The sequence below is a fragment of the Bubalus bubalis genome, chromosome 5 (assembly GCF_019923935.1).
Source record: "Bubalus bubalis isolate 160015118507 breed Murrah chromosome 5, NDDB_SH_1, whole genome shotgun sequence".
NCBI lineage: Eukaryota > Metazoa > Chordata > Mammalia > Artiodactyla > Bovidae > Bubalus > Bubalus bubalis.
In genome coordinates this window covers 75466760-75481883 of record NC_059161.1, presented here as the reverse complement: position 1 = coordinate 75481883, position 15124 = coordinate 75466760, and the positions used below count along the sequence as shown (strand labels likewise).

The following is a 15124-nucleotide window of genomic DNA, read 5'->3' as shown; positions in this document are numbered from 1 at the left end:
CTCTTATCCTCATCCATCAGACGGCAGACAGAATGAACATCACAATCACAGAAAGCTAACCCATCTGATCACATGGACAACAGCCCTGTAGAACTCCATGAAACTCTGAGCCATGCTGTATAGGGCCTTCAAGTTGGATGGCTCATGGCGGAGGATTCTGATAAAATGTGGGCCACTGGAGAAGGGAATGCCAAACCACTTCAGGAGTCTTGCCTTTAGAACCCCATGAACAGTATGAAAAGGCAAAAAGATAGGACAGTGAAAGATGAACTCCTCAGGTGGGAGGTGCCCAATATGCAGGAGATCAGTGGAGAAATAATTCCAGAAAGAATGAAGAGATGAAGAAAAAGCAAAAACAACATCCAATTATGGGTGTGACTGGTGATGGAAGTAAAGCCTGATGCTGTAAAGAGCACTATTGCATAGGGACCTGGAATGTTAGGTCCATGAATCAAGGCAAATTGGAAATGGTCAAACAGCAGAGGGCAAAGGTGAACATCGGCATTTTAAAAATCAGCAAACTAAAATGGACTTGAATGGGTGAATTTGACTCAGAGGACCAGTATATCTACTACTGTGAGCAAGAATCCCTAAGAAGAATTGGAGTAGCCACGATAGTCGACTAAACAGTCTGAAATGCAGTGCTTGCATGCAACCTCAAAAATGACAGAACGATTGCTGTTCTTTTCCAAGCCAAACCATTGACAAGCACAGTAATCCAGGACTATGACCTGAACAGTAATGCTGAAGAAGCTGAAGTGGAATGGTTTTCTGAAGATGTACAAGGACTTCTAGAACTAAGAAGCAGAAAGATGTCCTTTTCATTATATTGGACTGGAATGCAAAAGTGGGAGGTCGAGATATCTGGACTAACAGGCAAGTTTGGCGTTAAGAGTACAAAATGAAGCAGGGAAAAGGGTAACAGAGTTTTACCAAGAGAACACACTGGTCATAGCAAACATCCTCTTCCAATAACACAAGTGAAATCTCTACACATGGACATCACCAAATGTCCATGGAAAACTCTACACATGGACAATACCAAAATCAGATTGATTATATTCTTTGCAGCCAAAGATGGAGAAGCTCTATACAGTCAGCAAAAACAAGACTGGGAGCTGACTGTGGCTCAGATCATGAACTCCTTGTTGCCAAATTCATACTTAAATTGAAGAAAGATGTGAAAACCACTAGACATTCAGGCATGACCTAAATCAAATCCCTTACAATTAGAGTGGAAGAGACAAATAGATTCAAGGGATTTGATAAGACAGAATGCCTGAAGAACTATGGACAGTGGTTCCTGACTTTGTACAGTGGGAAGGGATCTAAATCACCCCCAATAAAAAGAAATGTAAAAAAGGCAAAATGGTTGCCTCAAGAGGCCTTAAAAATAGGTGAGAAAAGAAGAGATGCTAAAGGCAAAGGAGAAAAGGAAAGATAAAAAGATTTGATTGCAGTGTTCCAAATAATAACAAGGAGAGATAAGAAAGCCTTCCTCAGTGATCAATGCAAAGAAATAGCGGGAAATAATAGAATGGGAAAGACTGGAGATCTGTTCAAGAAATTTAGAAATACCAAGGACATTTCATGCAACAATGGGCAGTATAAAAGGCAAAAATGGTATGGACCTAACAGAAGTAGAAGATATTAAGAGGTGGCAAGAATACACAGAAGCACTATACAAAAAAGATCTTCATGACCCAGATAACCACAAAGGTGTGATCACTCACCTACAGCCAGACATCCTAAAATAACAAAGTCAAGTAGGCCTTAGGAAGCATCACTGTGAACAAAGCTAGTGGAGGTGATGGTATTCCAGTTGAGCTATTTCAAATCCTAAGATGATGCCCTTTAAGTGCTGCACTCATATGCCAGTAAATTCATCAGGGAACAAAGCCCTGCAAAATGTCAATTTTCATTCCAATCCCAAAGAAATGCAATCCCAAAGAATATTCCAACTACCGTAAAATTGCATTCATCTCACATGATAGTAAAGTAATGCTCAAACTTCTCCACACTAGGCTTCAACAGCACATGACCCATGAAATTCCTGATGTTCAAACTGGATTTAGTGAAGGCAGAGAAACCAGAGATCCAATTGCCAACATCCATTGGATCATCAAAAAAGCAAGAAAGTTCCACAAAAAAATCCACTTCTGTTTTATTGACTACACCAAAACCTTTGCTGTGTCGATCACAACAAACTGCAGAAATTAAATAGATGGTAACACCTGAAATGCCTCTTGAGAAATCTGTGTGCAGGTCAAGAAGCCACAGTTAGGATCAGACATGGAAGAAAAACTGGTTCCAAATCAGGAAAGGAGCACATCAAGTCTGTATACTGTCACTTGCTTACTTAACTTATATGCAGAGTACCTCATGCAAAAGTCCAAGCCGGATGAACCACAAGCTGGAATCAATAATGTCAGGAGAAATATCAACAACCTCAAATATGCAAATGGCACCACCCTTATGGCAAAAAGTGAAGAAGTAAAGAGTCTCCTAATGAAAGTGAAAGAGGAGAGTGGAAAAGTTAGCTTAAAAATCAACATTCAGAGAACTAAGGTCATGGCATCCGGCCCCATCACTTCACAGCAAACAGATGGTGAAACAATGGAAACTGTGAGAGACTATTTTGGAGGCTCCAAAATCACTGCAGATGGTGACTGAAGCCATGAAATTAAAAGACACTTGCTCCTTAGAAAATCGTTATAACCTACCTAGACAGCATATTGGAAAGCAGAGACATTACTTATACAACAAAATTCCACCTAGCGAAAGCTATGATTTTTTCAGTCATCATGTATGCATGCGAGGGTTGGACTATAAAGAAAGCTTAGCACCGAAAAATTGATGCTTTTGAACTGTGGTGTTGGAGAAGACTCTTGAGAGTCCCTTGGAAAGCAAGGAGATCAAACCAGTCAATCCTAAAGGAAATCAGTCTTGAATATTTATTGTAAGGACTGATGATGAAGCTGAAGCTCCAATACTTTGGCCAGCAGATGAAAAGAACTGACTCTTTGGAGAAAACTCTGATGCTGGGAAAGATTGAAGGTGGAAGGATAAGGGGATAACAGAGGATGAGATGGTAGGATGGCATCACTGACTGGATGGACGTGAGGTTATCTAAGCTCTGGGAGTTGGTGATGGATGGGAAATCCTGGTGTGCTTTAGTCCATGGAGGTGCAACGAGTCAGACATGACTGAGCCACTGAACAGGATTGATTTAGTCTAGACCCACAAGGGCAGAAACCTCAGACCAATTCTTTCCATGCCTTGATCTACAGGGTCAAAGTCAGCAGCTCACATTTTCACCCACATAATGAGTAAACTCTTGACAGTCCCTTGGACTGAAAGGAGGTCCAAAGAGTCCATCCTAAAGGAGATCAGTCCTGGGTGTTCATTGGAAGGATTGATGTTGAAGCTGAAACTCCAATACTTTGGCCACTTCATGCGAAGAGTTGACTCATTGGGAAAGACCCTGATGCTGGGAGAGACTAGGGGCAGGAAGAGAAGGGGACGACAGAGAATGAGATGGCTGGATGGCATCACGGACTCAATGGACAGGAGTTTCAGTGAACTCCCCGAATTGGTGATGGACAGGGAGGCCTGGCGTGCTGCAATTCATGGGGCTGAAAAGAGTCGAACATGACTGAGTGACTGAACTGAACTGAATTGAATGAGGAAACAAGAAACGTCTGCCCTCTCTCCTGGTGTCAGAGGAGGCCAGGTGGGAACCTTGGACTTGCACCCTACATGACAGTAAGGGAGGCCTGATTAATGAAGGAGTCCAATAACATCCTAAGTCTCAAGATATAAAAGCTCGAGTGTCTGAATACAGTTGAAAATCCTTTATCAGACCAAAGACCAGGTAAACCTCAAAAGAGAAAAAGCAATCAACAGAAGACAACACTGAGATGACACAGATACTGAAATCATTGGATGATGGTTTTTAAAAATCTAGTCCGATTGGTAGAACTAGAAAATAGATTATTAGAAAACCACATGGATTGACAATATATTGCAGATGGCAGAATGATCAATACGTTTGACTTGAAAATAGACTGAAAAGAAAATGGACATAGCTTCAAGGACCTGTGGGAAGATACCAAAGAAGGTTGAACATGAAGTTGAAAATAAAGAATAAAAGATCAAAAAAAATAATGGCTGAGTTCCCTGTGCGATCATTTTCTGATGGTCTAAATGGAAAGGAAATCCAAAAGAATGGGGATATGTGTATATGTGTAGCTGATTCATTTTGATGTACAGTGAAACTAACACTACATTGTATAGGAAATACACTCTAAAAAAAATTTTTTTAAATAATGGATGATAATTTTTCCAATAGGGCATATGACTTAGTGACTCACCAAAAACAACAACTACATGCTAAAACTGCTCAGTGAATTCCAAATGGGATGGAGCCAAAAAACTTAATGTCAAGATACATCATAATCAGTTCCTGTTGTGTTGTTCAGTCGCTCAATTGTTTCTGACTCTTTGCAACCCCATGGATTGTAGAAAGCCCGGCTCCCCAGTCCTTCATTAACTCGCAGAGTTTGCTCAAAGTCATGTCCATTCTGTCGATCATACCATCCAACCACCTCATCCCCTGATGTCCCTTTTCCTCCTGCGCTTAATCTTTTCCAATATCAGGTTCTTTTCCAATTAGTCAGCTCTTCTCATCAGGTGGCCAAAATACTGGAGCTTCAGCTTCAGCATCAGTCCCTCCAATGAATATTCAGGACTGATTTCTTTTAGGATTCACTGACTTGATCTCCTTGCAGTCTAAGAGACTCTCAAGAATCTTCTCCAGCACCACAGTTCAAAAAATCAATTCTTTGGTACTCAGCCTTCTTTGTGCTCAAACATTCACATCCATACATTACTGCTTGAAAAACCATAACTTTGACAATATGAACCTTTGTTGGTAAAGTGATGTCTCTGCTTCTTACCATGCCGTCGATGTTTTCATAGCTTTACTTCCAAAGAGTCTTTTAATTTCATGGCTGCAGTCAGCATCCACAGTTATTGTGAAGCTGAAAAGAATGAAGTCTGTCACTGTTTCCATTTTCCCCCATTTCTAACATACAGTGATGGAACCCGATACCATGATCTTCGTTTTTTGAATGTGGTTTTAAGCTAGCTTTTTCAATCTCCTCTTTCACCATTATCAAGAGGCTCTTTAGTTCCTCTTTGCTTTCTGCCATTAGTGTGATGTCATCTGTGTATCTGAGGTTATTGGTATTTTTCCTGACAATCTTGAGTCCAGCTTGTGCTTTTTGCAGCCTGGTATCTTGTGTGATGTTAAAGTAGCATGGTGACAATATAGCCTTGACATACTCCTTTCCCAATTTTGAACTAGTTTGTTGTTCCATTCCGGCTCTAACTGTTGCTTCTTGACCTGCATACAGATTTCTCAGGAGGCAGGAAAGGTGGTCAAGTATTCCCATCTCTGTAAGAATTTTTCACAGTTTGTTGTGATCCACAGTCAAAGACTTTAGTCAATGAAGCAGAGTGTTTCTTCAATTCCTTTGCATTTTCTATGATCCAACGGATGTTGTAAATTTAATTTCTAATTTTGCCATCTTTCTAAAATTAGCTTATACATCTCGAAATTTTCAGTTCACATGTGTTGAAATTTAGCTTGAAGGATTTTGAGTATTACCTTGCTAGCAGGTGAAATGAGCCCATTTGTGTTGTGGTTGTATGAACATTCTTTGGCCTGTCCTTCTAGAGACTGGGACAAAAATTCACCTTTTCCAGTCCTGTAGCCACTGCCAAGTTTTCCAATTTTGCTGGCATATTAAGTGTAGTACTTTCACAGCATCATCTTTTAGCATTTGAACGAGCTCAGCTGGAATCCCATCACCTCCACTAGCTTTGTTTGTAGTGATGCCCACTTGACTTCACACTCCAGGATTTCTGGCTCCAGGTGACTTGTGGTTATCTGGGTCATTATGTCCTTTTCTGTACAGTTTTTCTGTATATTTTTGCCACCTCTTCTTAATACCTTCTGCTTCTCTTAGGGGCATACTGTTTCTGCCCTTTACTGTGGCCATTAATGCATGAAATGTTCCCTTGCTCTCTCTAATTTTCTTGAAGACATCTCTAGTCTTCTCCACTGTATTGCTTTCCTCTATTTTTTTTTTTTTTTTTTTTTTTTTGCATTGCTCACTTAATAAGGCTTTCTTATCTCTCCTTTCTCTTCTTTGGATTCTGCATTCAGATGGGTATATTTTCCTTTCTGTCCTTTGCTCTTTGCTTCTCTTCTTTTTTCATCTCTTTGTAAGGCCTTCTCAGAAAGCCATTTTGCATTGTTGCATTTCTGCTTCTTAGGGATGGTTTTGTTCACTGCCTCCTGTACAAAGTTACAAACCTCCATCCATAGTTCCTCAGGCACTCTCTCAGATCTAATCCCTTGTATATTTTTATCCTTTCTGCTATATAATCATAAAAGACCAGAATGGCCTAATGGTTTTTGCTGCTTTCTTCAATTCAAGTCTGAATTTCACAATAAGGACCTCGTGATCTGAGCCACAACAGCTTCCAGTCTTGGTTTTGCCAACTGTATAGAGCTTCTCTATCTTTGACTGCAAAGAATATAAAAATTCTGATTTCAGTACTGACCATCTTGTGATGTCCATGCGTAGAATTGTCTCTTGTGTTTCCTATGACCCATGTTCTTTTTGTCAAAACACTTTTAGCCTTTCCCCTGCTTCATTTTGTACTCCAAGGCCAAACTTGCCTGTTACTCCAGGTATCTTTTTATTCCTACCTTGCATTCCAGTTCTCTGTATGATAAGCAGATTTTTTTGGTTTTGATGATTTTATCTAGAATGTAATATAAGTCTTCATAGAACCAGTCAGCTTCATATACTTTGACATTAGTGGGTGGGCATAGACTTGGATTATTTTGATTTTATGTGACTTGCCTTGGAAATGAATGGAGATAATTTTGTCGTTTTTGAGAATGCCCCCAAGTACTGCATTTCAGCCTCTTCTGTTGGCTTTGAGGGCTATTCCATTTCTCCTAAGGAATTCTTGTCCATAGTATTAGATGTAACGGTCATCTGAATTAAATTTGCCCTTTCCTGTTCATTTCAATTCACTGATTCATAAGTCTTGATGTCATAATGAGTACTATATATATATATATATATATATATATATATATATATATATATTTTGTCTAGAGCTTTGTACTATAGTCTAAAGTCAGGGAGTGTCATTCCTCCAGCTCCATTTTTCTTTCTCGAGATTTTTTTGTCTATTTTTGGTCTTTGTGTCTCCATTCAAATTTTAAGGTGTGTTTTTGCTAGTTCTGTGAAAAATTGCCATTGGTAATTACATACAGATTGCATTGAATCTGTAGATTGCTTTTGGTAGTACAGTCATCTTGACAATATTGATTTTTCTAATCTAAGATAATTGTATATCCTTATACCTGTTTTTGTCTTCAATTTCTTTCATTAGTGTACTACAGTTTTCAGATTACAGATCTTCTGTCTCCTTAGGTTAATTCTCCAAAGAAGACATTCAGATGGGCAAGATACCCATGAAAAGATGTTCATATCACTAATTATTAGAGAGATTCAAATCAAAACTACAGCATGATATCCCTTAACATGAGTCAAAAGAGCTATGCTGGCAACTATGTGGAGAGAAGGTAACCCTCATACACTGTTAGTTGATACAGCCACTATGGAGACAAGTATTTATGCTCCTTTGAAAACTAAAACTAGAGCTACCATATGACCCTGCAATCTTGCCCCAGGCATGGATCTGGTGAAAAACTTGGTCTAAGAGGAAACACACACCCTAATGTTCATTGCAGCCCTGTTTACAATAGTCATGATATGGAATCAACCTAAATGTCCATCAACACAGAAATGGATGAAGAACATGTGGTACAAATATACAATGGCATATTACTCATCCACTAAAAGGATGAAATAATGTCATTTGCAAAAATATGGATGGACCTAGAGAGTGTTATACTGAGTGAAGTTAGACAGAGAAGGAGAAAAATTGTAAGACATCCCCTATACATGGAATCTTAAAAGAAATTTTGCAAACAAACTTATTTGTGGAACAGAAACAGACTCACAGACTTAGGGAAGGAATTTATGGTTGCCAGGGGGAATGATGGGAGAAGAGACAGGGAATTTGGGTGGACATGAACACACTGCTATTTTTTTAAGTGGATGACAAATAAAGACCTACTGTATAGCACAGGGAACTCTGTGGAGTGTAATGTGGCAAATTTGATAGGAAGGGAGTTTGAATGAGAATGGTCGCATGCATATGTGTTGCTGAGTCCCTTCTCTGTTTTCCTGAAGTTAGCACAACAGTGCTAATCAGCTATATGCCAATACTAAATAAAAAGTTAAACAAGATACATCATGTTCAAATTCCTGAAACTTACAGAAAAGAATCTCATAAGCCACTTGATAGATATGCAATACTTATTTGGGATAAATATTATACAATACATATTTGGAAAAAAAGGATTCAAGCTTTGGTGGAAATCTCATCGATGAGACTAGAGCCAGAAAGAAGTGAGAACATTTTTCCAAAGCTGGATGAAAATAATTGTCAACTCCAAATTCTTTATCTTGTAAACTATCCTTTTGAATTAAAGGGAGAAAGAAAGAATTTCCTGAACAAAGTGAAACTGAGAGAATTTGTCTCCAGCAGAACTATACTTAAGAACTTTTCAAAAGAAAGCAAAATAGAAAAAGAATTGAGATTTTAGAATGGAGTTTTTTTTTTTTTTTAACAAAAGGTAAATATAATAAGAGTATGATTTCCCTGTTGATTTTATTATAGTTGTGCAAAATTGTCATCTGATATGGTGCTCAATGTACATAGAGAGGGTACTACAGACATTTATGTTAAAAATGTGGAGAGAACTAATAAATCTAAATGGAAGTAAGCATTCCACATTTCATCTGAGGTGGTAAAATTTCAGCAACAGTAGGGAGTGATAAACTGCCTGCTGCTGCCACTAAGTCGCTTCAATCATATCTGATTTTGTGTGACCCCAAAGACGGCAGCCCACCAGGCTCCCCAGTCCCTGGGATTTTCCAGGCAAGAGTACTGGAGTGGGGTGCCATTGCCTTCTCCGGATAAACTACATATGTGTATCTTAATATCTAGAGAGACTAAGAAAGCCATGCAAAGACATATACTCAAAAACAATGCAGATCCAAGTCAAATTATTTTACAATGTTCAAAAGTCCACAAGGAAGTCAAGAAAAGAAAAACGTTGAGAACTGAAGGAAACACACAAAAAACACATAAGAAAATGGCAGACTGTCCTTAATAGTTAATAAATCACTCTAAATATAAATGGTCCTAAATACATCAATTAAAAACCTGAAAATGGCAGGGTAGACACCTAAAAAAGAATCAGCTGTATGTTGTCTAAAAAAAAAGAGTATCTTCAAACATGAAAACATGTTCAAGTGGAGATTACAAAAATTACACACCAGGAAAAAGTTAACTTGAAAAATTAGAAGTGGTAATGTACATGGAACAGACTGGTTTCAAATAAGAAAAGGCTGTATATTGTCACCTTGCTTATTTAACTTTTATGCAGAGTACATGATGAGAATTGCTGGGCTGGAAGAAGCACAAGATGGAATGAAGATTGCTGGGAGAAATATCAATCACATCAGATATGCAGATGACACCACCCTTATGGCAGAAAGTGAAGAGGAACTAAAAAGCCTCTTGATGAAAGTGAAAGAGGAGAGTGAAAAAGTTAGCTTAAAGCTCAACATTCAGAAAACGAAGATCACGGCATCTGGTCCCACCACTTCATGGCAGTAGATGCGGAAACAGTGGAAACAGTGTCAGACATTATTTTTTGGGGCTCCCAAATCACTGCAGATGGCGATTGCAGCCGTGAAATAAAAAGACACTTACTCCTTGGAAGGAAAGTTATGACCAACCTAGATATTATATTGAAAAGCAGAGATATTACTTTGCCAATAAAAGCCCATCTAGTCAAGACTATGGTTTTGCCAGTGGTCATGTATGGATGTGAGAGTTGGACAGTGAAGAAAGCTGAGTGCCAAAGAATTGATGCTTTTGAACTGTGGTGTTGGAGAAGACTCTTGAGAGTCCCTTGGACTGCAAGGAGATCCAACCAGTCCATCTTAAAGGAAATCAGTCCTGGGTGTTCATTGGAAGGACTGATGCTGAAGCTGAAACTCCAATAATTTGGCCACCTCATGCAAAGAGGTGACTCATCGGAAAAGACCCTGATGCTGGGAGGGATTGGGGGCAGGAGGAGAAGGGGACGACAGAGGATGAGATGGCTGGATGGCATCACTGACTCGATGGACATGAGTTTGAGTGAACTCCGGGAGTTGGTGATGGACAGGGAGGCCTGGCATGCTGTGTTTCATGGGGTCTCAAAGAGTCGGACATGACTGAGCGATTGAACTGAACTGAACTGAACTGAATGCATTTCTTGGTTTAGATTCCCATCCTGTCTTACCTCTAAACACTGAAGTGTTCCAGTACCAAGTTCAGACTCTTTATTTTTATGTGTACACTCATTTCCTGAATGAGTTCAGCTAGTTATTGTTCAGTCACCAAGTCATGTCTAACACTTTGTGACCCCGTGGACTGCTCATGCCAGGTTTCCAGGTCCCTGACCTCTCCCAGAATTGCCTAAGTTCATGTCCATTGAATTGGTGATGTCACCCAAATATCTCACCTTCTGTCACCCTCTTCTCTGTCTGCCTTCAACCTTTCCCAGTTTAGGGTCTTTTCCAATGAATCAGCTATTCACATCAAGCTTAGCTTGAGGATTTTGAACATAACCTTACTAGCATGGGAGATGACTGCAATGTGACTGCAAAGTTTCCACTCCTGTGACTACTGCTGGGTTTCCCAAATTTGCTGACATAATGAGTGCAGCACTTTTGTAGCATCATCCCATAGGATTTTAAATAGCTCTGCTGGAACTCAGCTAGTAACCTTTCTTTAAATATCATCCATAGGTACAGCTGGCCACATCTATGACAGACTTTGTGATCAGGCCCCAGCTGCTTATTCCATGTCTCAAAGTGGAATTTCTTGGGCTGTTAAATGTAACTATGGTATCTTTTACACACTTATCTTCAGAAAACAACTATCTTAGTGATTTAAGACAGGAAATGTCCCATGATTCCAACTTCTCAAATCTGGTCAACACTGTCATACAATAAACATGTTAGACTACATATTAAGACCACAAAAGAACTGGATTTTCAGCATCATTTTTTTTTGCAACTAAAAATTATTCCAGAAAGGCGACTTCATCCTAATTTTGATTCAATATATCTTGTTATTATATTCTCTAAATTGGGTGGACAGAGTGAGTAAGATACTCTACCTTTACACTGAGGTGGTTCTGTCCAAGTTCCATTTAAACATACAACTTCTATCTCTCCAAAAAGGTCATAATTCCCAATGCATTCGTAACGTGCTCTCTCACCACTTTGATATTTAGACTTCTGATTGTGTATAATAGCATTTTCCACTTGAGGTGGATTCACACAGGAAACATCTGAATAGAAAGATAAAAAAGGATCTCTAATATAATGATTATCATGAACAGCAAGGAGGAAATAGAATGTCAAATATATTCCACGGTTGTTTTGATTCAACAGTTAATCTGTCATGAAAGACTGCTAGTTGTCCTCAGTTTATAGGAAGGTTAAGGGAAAGGAAATAAAGCAATATTTTTCAGCATGAATTAAACTTCTGTATCTTAAATCTCTCCCATATACTTCACTAGAAAAGTGATACACAATTTTTAGGGCACTGAAAAAAAAGTTTTCCTGTAAATCTCTTTTTGAGGTTAGTAAAATAAAAATTATAAAGTATATAAATTCAAAATGAATTTATAAACCATAAACAAAACATAATAAAAATATCATTTGACATCAAGATTTGGTTTACATTCATCCTGTTTATGAGATATAACTTTAGGGCCTTTCAGAAAATAAACACAGTAGGTTCTTCTTTAGAGACTTGATCAAGAATTAACACACTCTGAAGAATACTATAGTTGCAAGGAAAAGATGATTAATTAAAGATTTGAACAGAAGATCTGGAAAAATAATAGAAAAAAAAGTGTAAATTTAAAAAACTATACTTTAATGATATTTTGGGGCAAATGCTAAGGACACCACCATCAATTATGTGCATTCCTCATGTTATTCAGGGGATGAAGAAGCTGTAACTACAAGAAGCTGTAGCCATGGATCCTAAACTGAAATATACACAGAATTCCTTGGGAATCATCAAGACATTATCAGAGTTGCAGCCCCAGAGGTTTAGATTCAACAAGTCTGAGTGAGCCTGTGAATCTGCTTGCATATCTAACAGTTTACAGAATGTGCTGAGAATGCTCTGCCAGGACTATGCTTTGAGAACTATTGGGCTACAACACCAAACACTGGGAACACAAGTCCATCTCTTTTTATATTCAGGCACAAACTGCTTTTGACCTGGCCTAAAAGTAATCTATGTCCATTTAATGATAGTGGAGACAATTTTCTACATTATATTACTTCAGATACTTATATAAATTTTAAAATTTTACCAAAGTACCTCTACATGCTGGCCTTCCTATCCATTTGCTCTTAACACACTGTATAGTATTAGATCCATCCAACTGGTAATATGATAGACATTTAAAAGCCACTTGTTCTCCTGACCTATAAAAATTCTTCTCCCTATCTATGAGTACAGCATCCTCAAAGGTGGGCAAGTTAACACAATTTGTGTCTGAAAGAAAAAAGAATACGCATTTGTTTAGTACATCTTTAAAGATTCATAGCCACCACTGATTATATTCCAGAAAATAAATACATATCAAACCAATGAATATTTACAGTATTTCTCTTATACCTAGAGACAAATGTCAGAAATCTTGATTTAGTCACATTGACTGTCTCTATATTATCAAAAATACAACATGAGAATGGTGACATTCTAAGATGTAGAGCTGCATACTTCTCAAATTTAAATTCTCTTCTCCCATGACAGCCCTTCTAAATTATGAATGTTTCTATTTTTGCCTTTATCAAAATATGTTACCTTGCATTATGTTAAATGTCTTAGAGAATTTCATATTATAAAGAAATGGTTGATAAATTAACAGCAAATTGGGTCATGATAAGAGCAGAGTTCAGCCATAGTACTGGAACAGAGACCTGAAATCTGTGATGTATATCAGAGGATGTTCAAACTGCACCTTAAATGATGTGAAACTGAGATAATTTAGTTAGTGTTATCAAATTGCCAACCTTCACTGGATCACAGAAAAAGCAAGGAGATTCCAGAAACACATCTACTTCTGCTTCATTGACTATGCTAAAGTCCTTGATTGTGTGGATCACAACAAACTGTGGAAAATTCTTGAAGAGATGGGAATACCAGGCCACCTTACCTTCCTCCTGAGAAAACTATGTGGGTGAAGAAGTATCAGTTAGATCTGTACATGGACTATTGACTGGGTCAAAATTGGAAAAAGAGTACTTTAAGGGTGTATATTGTCATCCTGCTTATTTAACTTATATGCAGCATACGTCATGCAAAATACCTGGCTGGATGAAGCTCAAGGTGGCATCAAGATTGCCAGGAGAAATACCAATAACCTCAGCTATGCCTCAGATGACACCACCTTAAGGGCAGAAAGTAAAGGAACTAAAGGGGCTCTTGGTGAAGGTGAAAGAAGAGACTGAAAATGCTGGCTTAGAACTCAACATTCAAAAAATGGAAGTCATGGCACCTGGTCCCATCACTGCGTGGCAAATAGATGGGGAAAAAAATGAAAACAGTGACAGACTTCATTTTCTTGGGCTCTAAAATCACTGCAGTTTGTGACTGCAGCCAGGAAATTAAAAGGCGCTTGCTCCTTGGAAGAAAAGCTATGACAAACCTCGAGAGCATATTAAAAAGCAGAGCCATCGCTTTGCCAACAAAAGTCCACCTAGTCAAAGCTATGGCTTTTCCAGTAGTCATGGACCAATTTGAGAGTTGGACAATAAAGAAGCCTGAGTGCCAAAGAATTGATACTTTTGAACTGTGGTGCTGGAGAAGAGTCTTGAGAGTCCCTTACACTTCAAGATCAAGCCAGTCAACCCTAAAAGAAATCTATCCTGAATATTCATTGGAAGGACTGATGCTGAAGCTGAAGCTCCAATACTTTGGTCACCTGATGAAAATGAAAGTGAAAGTGAGTGAAGTCGCTCAGTCGTGTCCGACTCTTTGTTACCCCATGACTATAGCTTACCAGGCTCCTCCGTCCATGGGATTGTCCAGGCAAGAGTACTGGAGTGGGTTGCCATTTCCTTCCCCAGAGGATCTTCCCAACCCAGGGATTGAACCCAGGTCCCCCGCATTGTAGGCAGATGCTTTACGGTTTGAGCCATCAGAGAAGTCACGTGATACAAAGAGCCAACTCATTGGGAAAGGCACTAATGCTGGGAAAGATTGAGGATAGGAGGAGAAGGGACTGCAAAGGATGAGATGGTTGAGTGGCATCACCAGTTCAATGAACATGAGTTTAAGCAAACTCCAGGAGACAGTGAAGGACAGGGACGCCTGGCTTCCTACAGTCCATGGGGTCGCAAAGAGTCAGAAATGACTGAATAATTAACTGCAACAACAAATCAAACTTTCCCTGGTAGCTCAGATGGTAAAGCGTCTGCCTACAATGCAGGAGACCTGGGTTTCCTCATTGGAAAAGACTCTGATGCTGGGAGGGATTGGGGGCAGGAGGAGAAGGGGAAAACAGAGGATGAGATGGCTGGATGGCATCACTGACTCGATGGACGTGAGTCTGAGTGAACTCCGGGAGTTGGTGATGGACAGGGAGGCCTGGCATGCTGTGATTCTTGGGGTCACAAAGAGTCGGACATGACTGAGCGACTGAACTGAACTGAACTGGTCAATATATTCGGTAATTTTACTTGAAAATAATAAATGATTATACAGGAACCTCCATAATATGGGAGGAAAGTGCACAAATTTTTCCTAAAATCACCATCCTGGTGTGTGTCCACTTGAGCAAGAACTTGAAACCTAAATTATCAATATATGAAAGAAAACA

At 39.0% G+C, this 15124-nt stretch overlaps 2 protein-coding genes across 10 annotated transcripts in view; both read right to left on the bottom strand.

Moving 5' to 3' along the window:
- The window catches only part of CFH (complement factor H), a 482162-nt gene that overhangs the window by 208306 nt on the left and 258732 nt on the right, over window positions 1–15124 (bottom strand). The window lies entirely within an intron of this gene.
- LOC123327556 (complement factor H-like) overlaps window positions 1–15124 on the bottom strand; it is a 43551-nt gene that overhangs the window by 4226 nt on the left and 24201 nt on the right. For 3 of the 5 annotated variants that reach the window (XM_045165770.1, XM_044943238.2, XM_044943241.2), the window contains 2 exons: window positions 12619–12795; window positions 11396–11569 (listed from right to left, as the gene is read on the bottom strand). In XM_045165770.1, the coding sequence (XP_045021705.1) occupies window positions 11396–11569; window positions 12619–12795 (351 nt within the window). The remainder of the gene's footprint in view (window positions 1–11395; window positions 11570–12618; window positions 12796–15124) is intronic. The other 2 variants (XM_044943240.2, XM_044943242.2) reach the window with 1 other exon arrangement.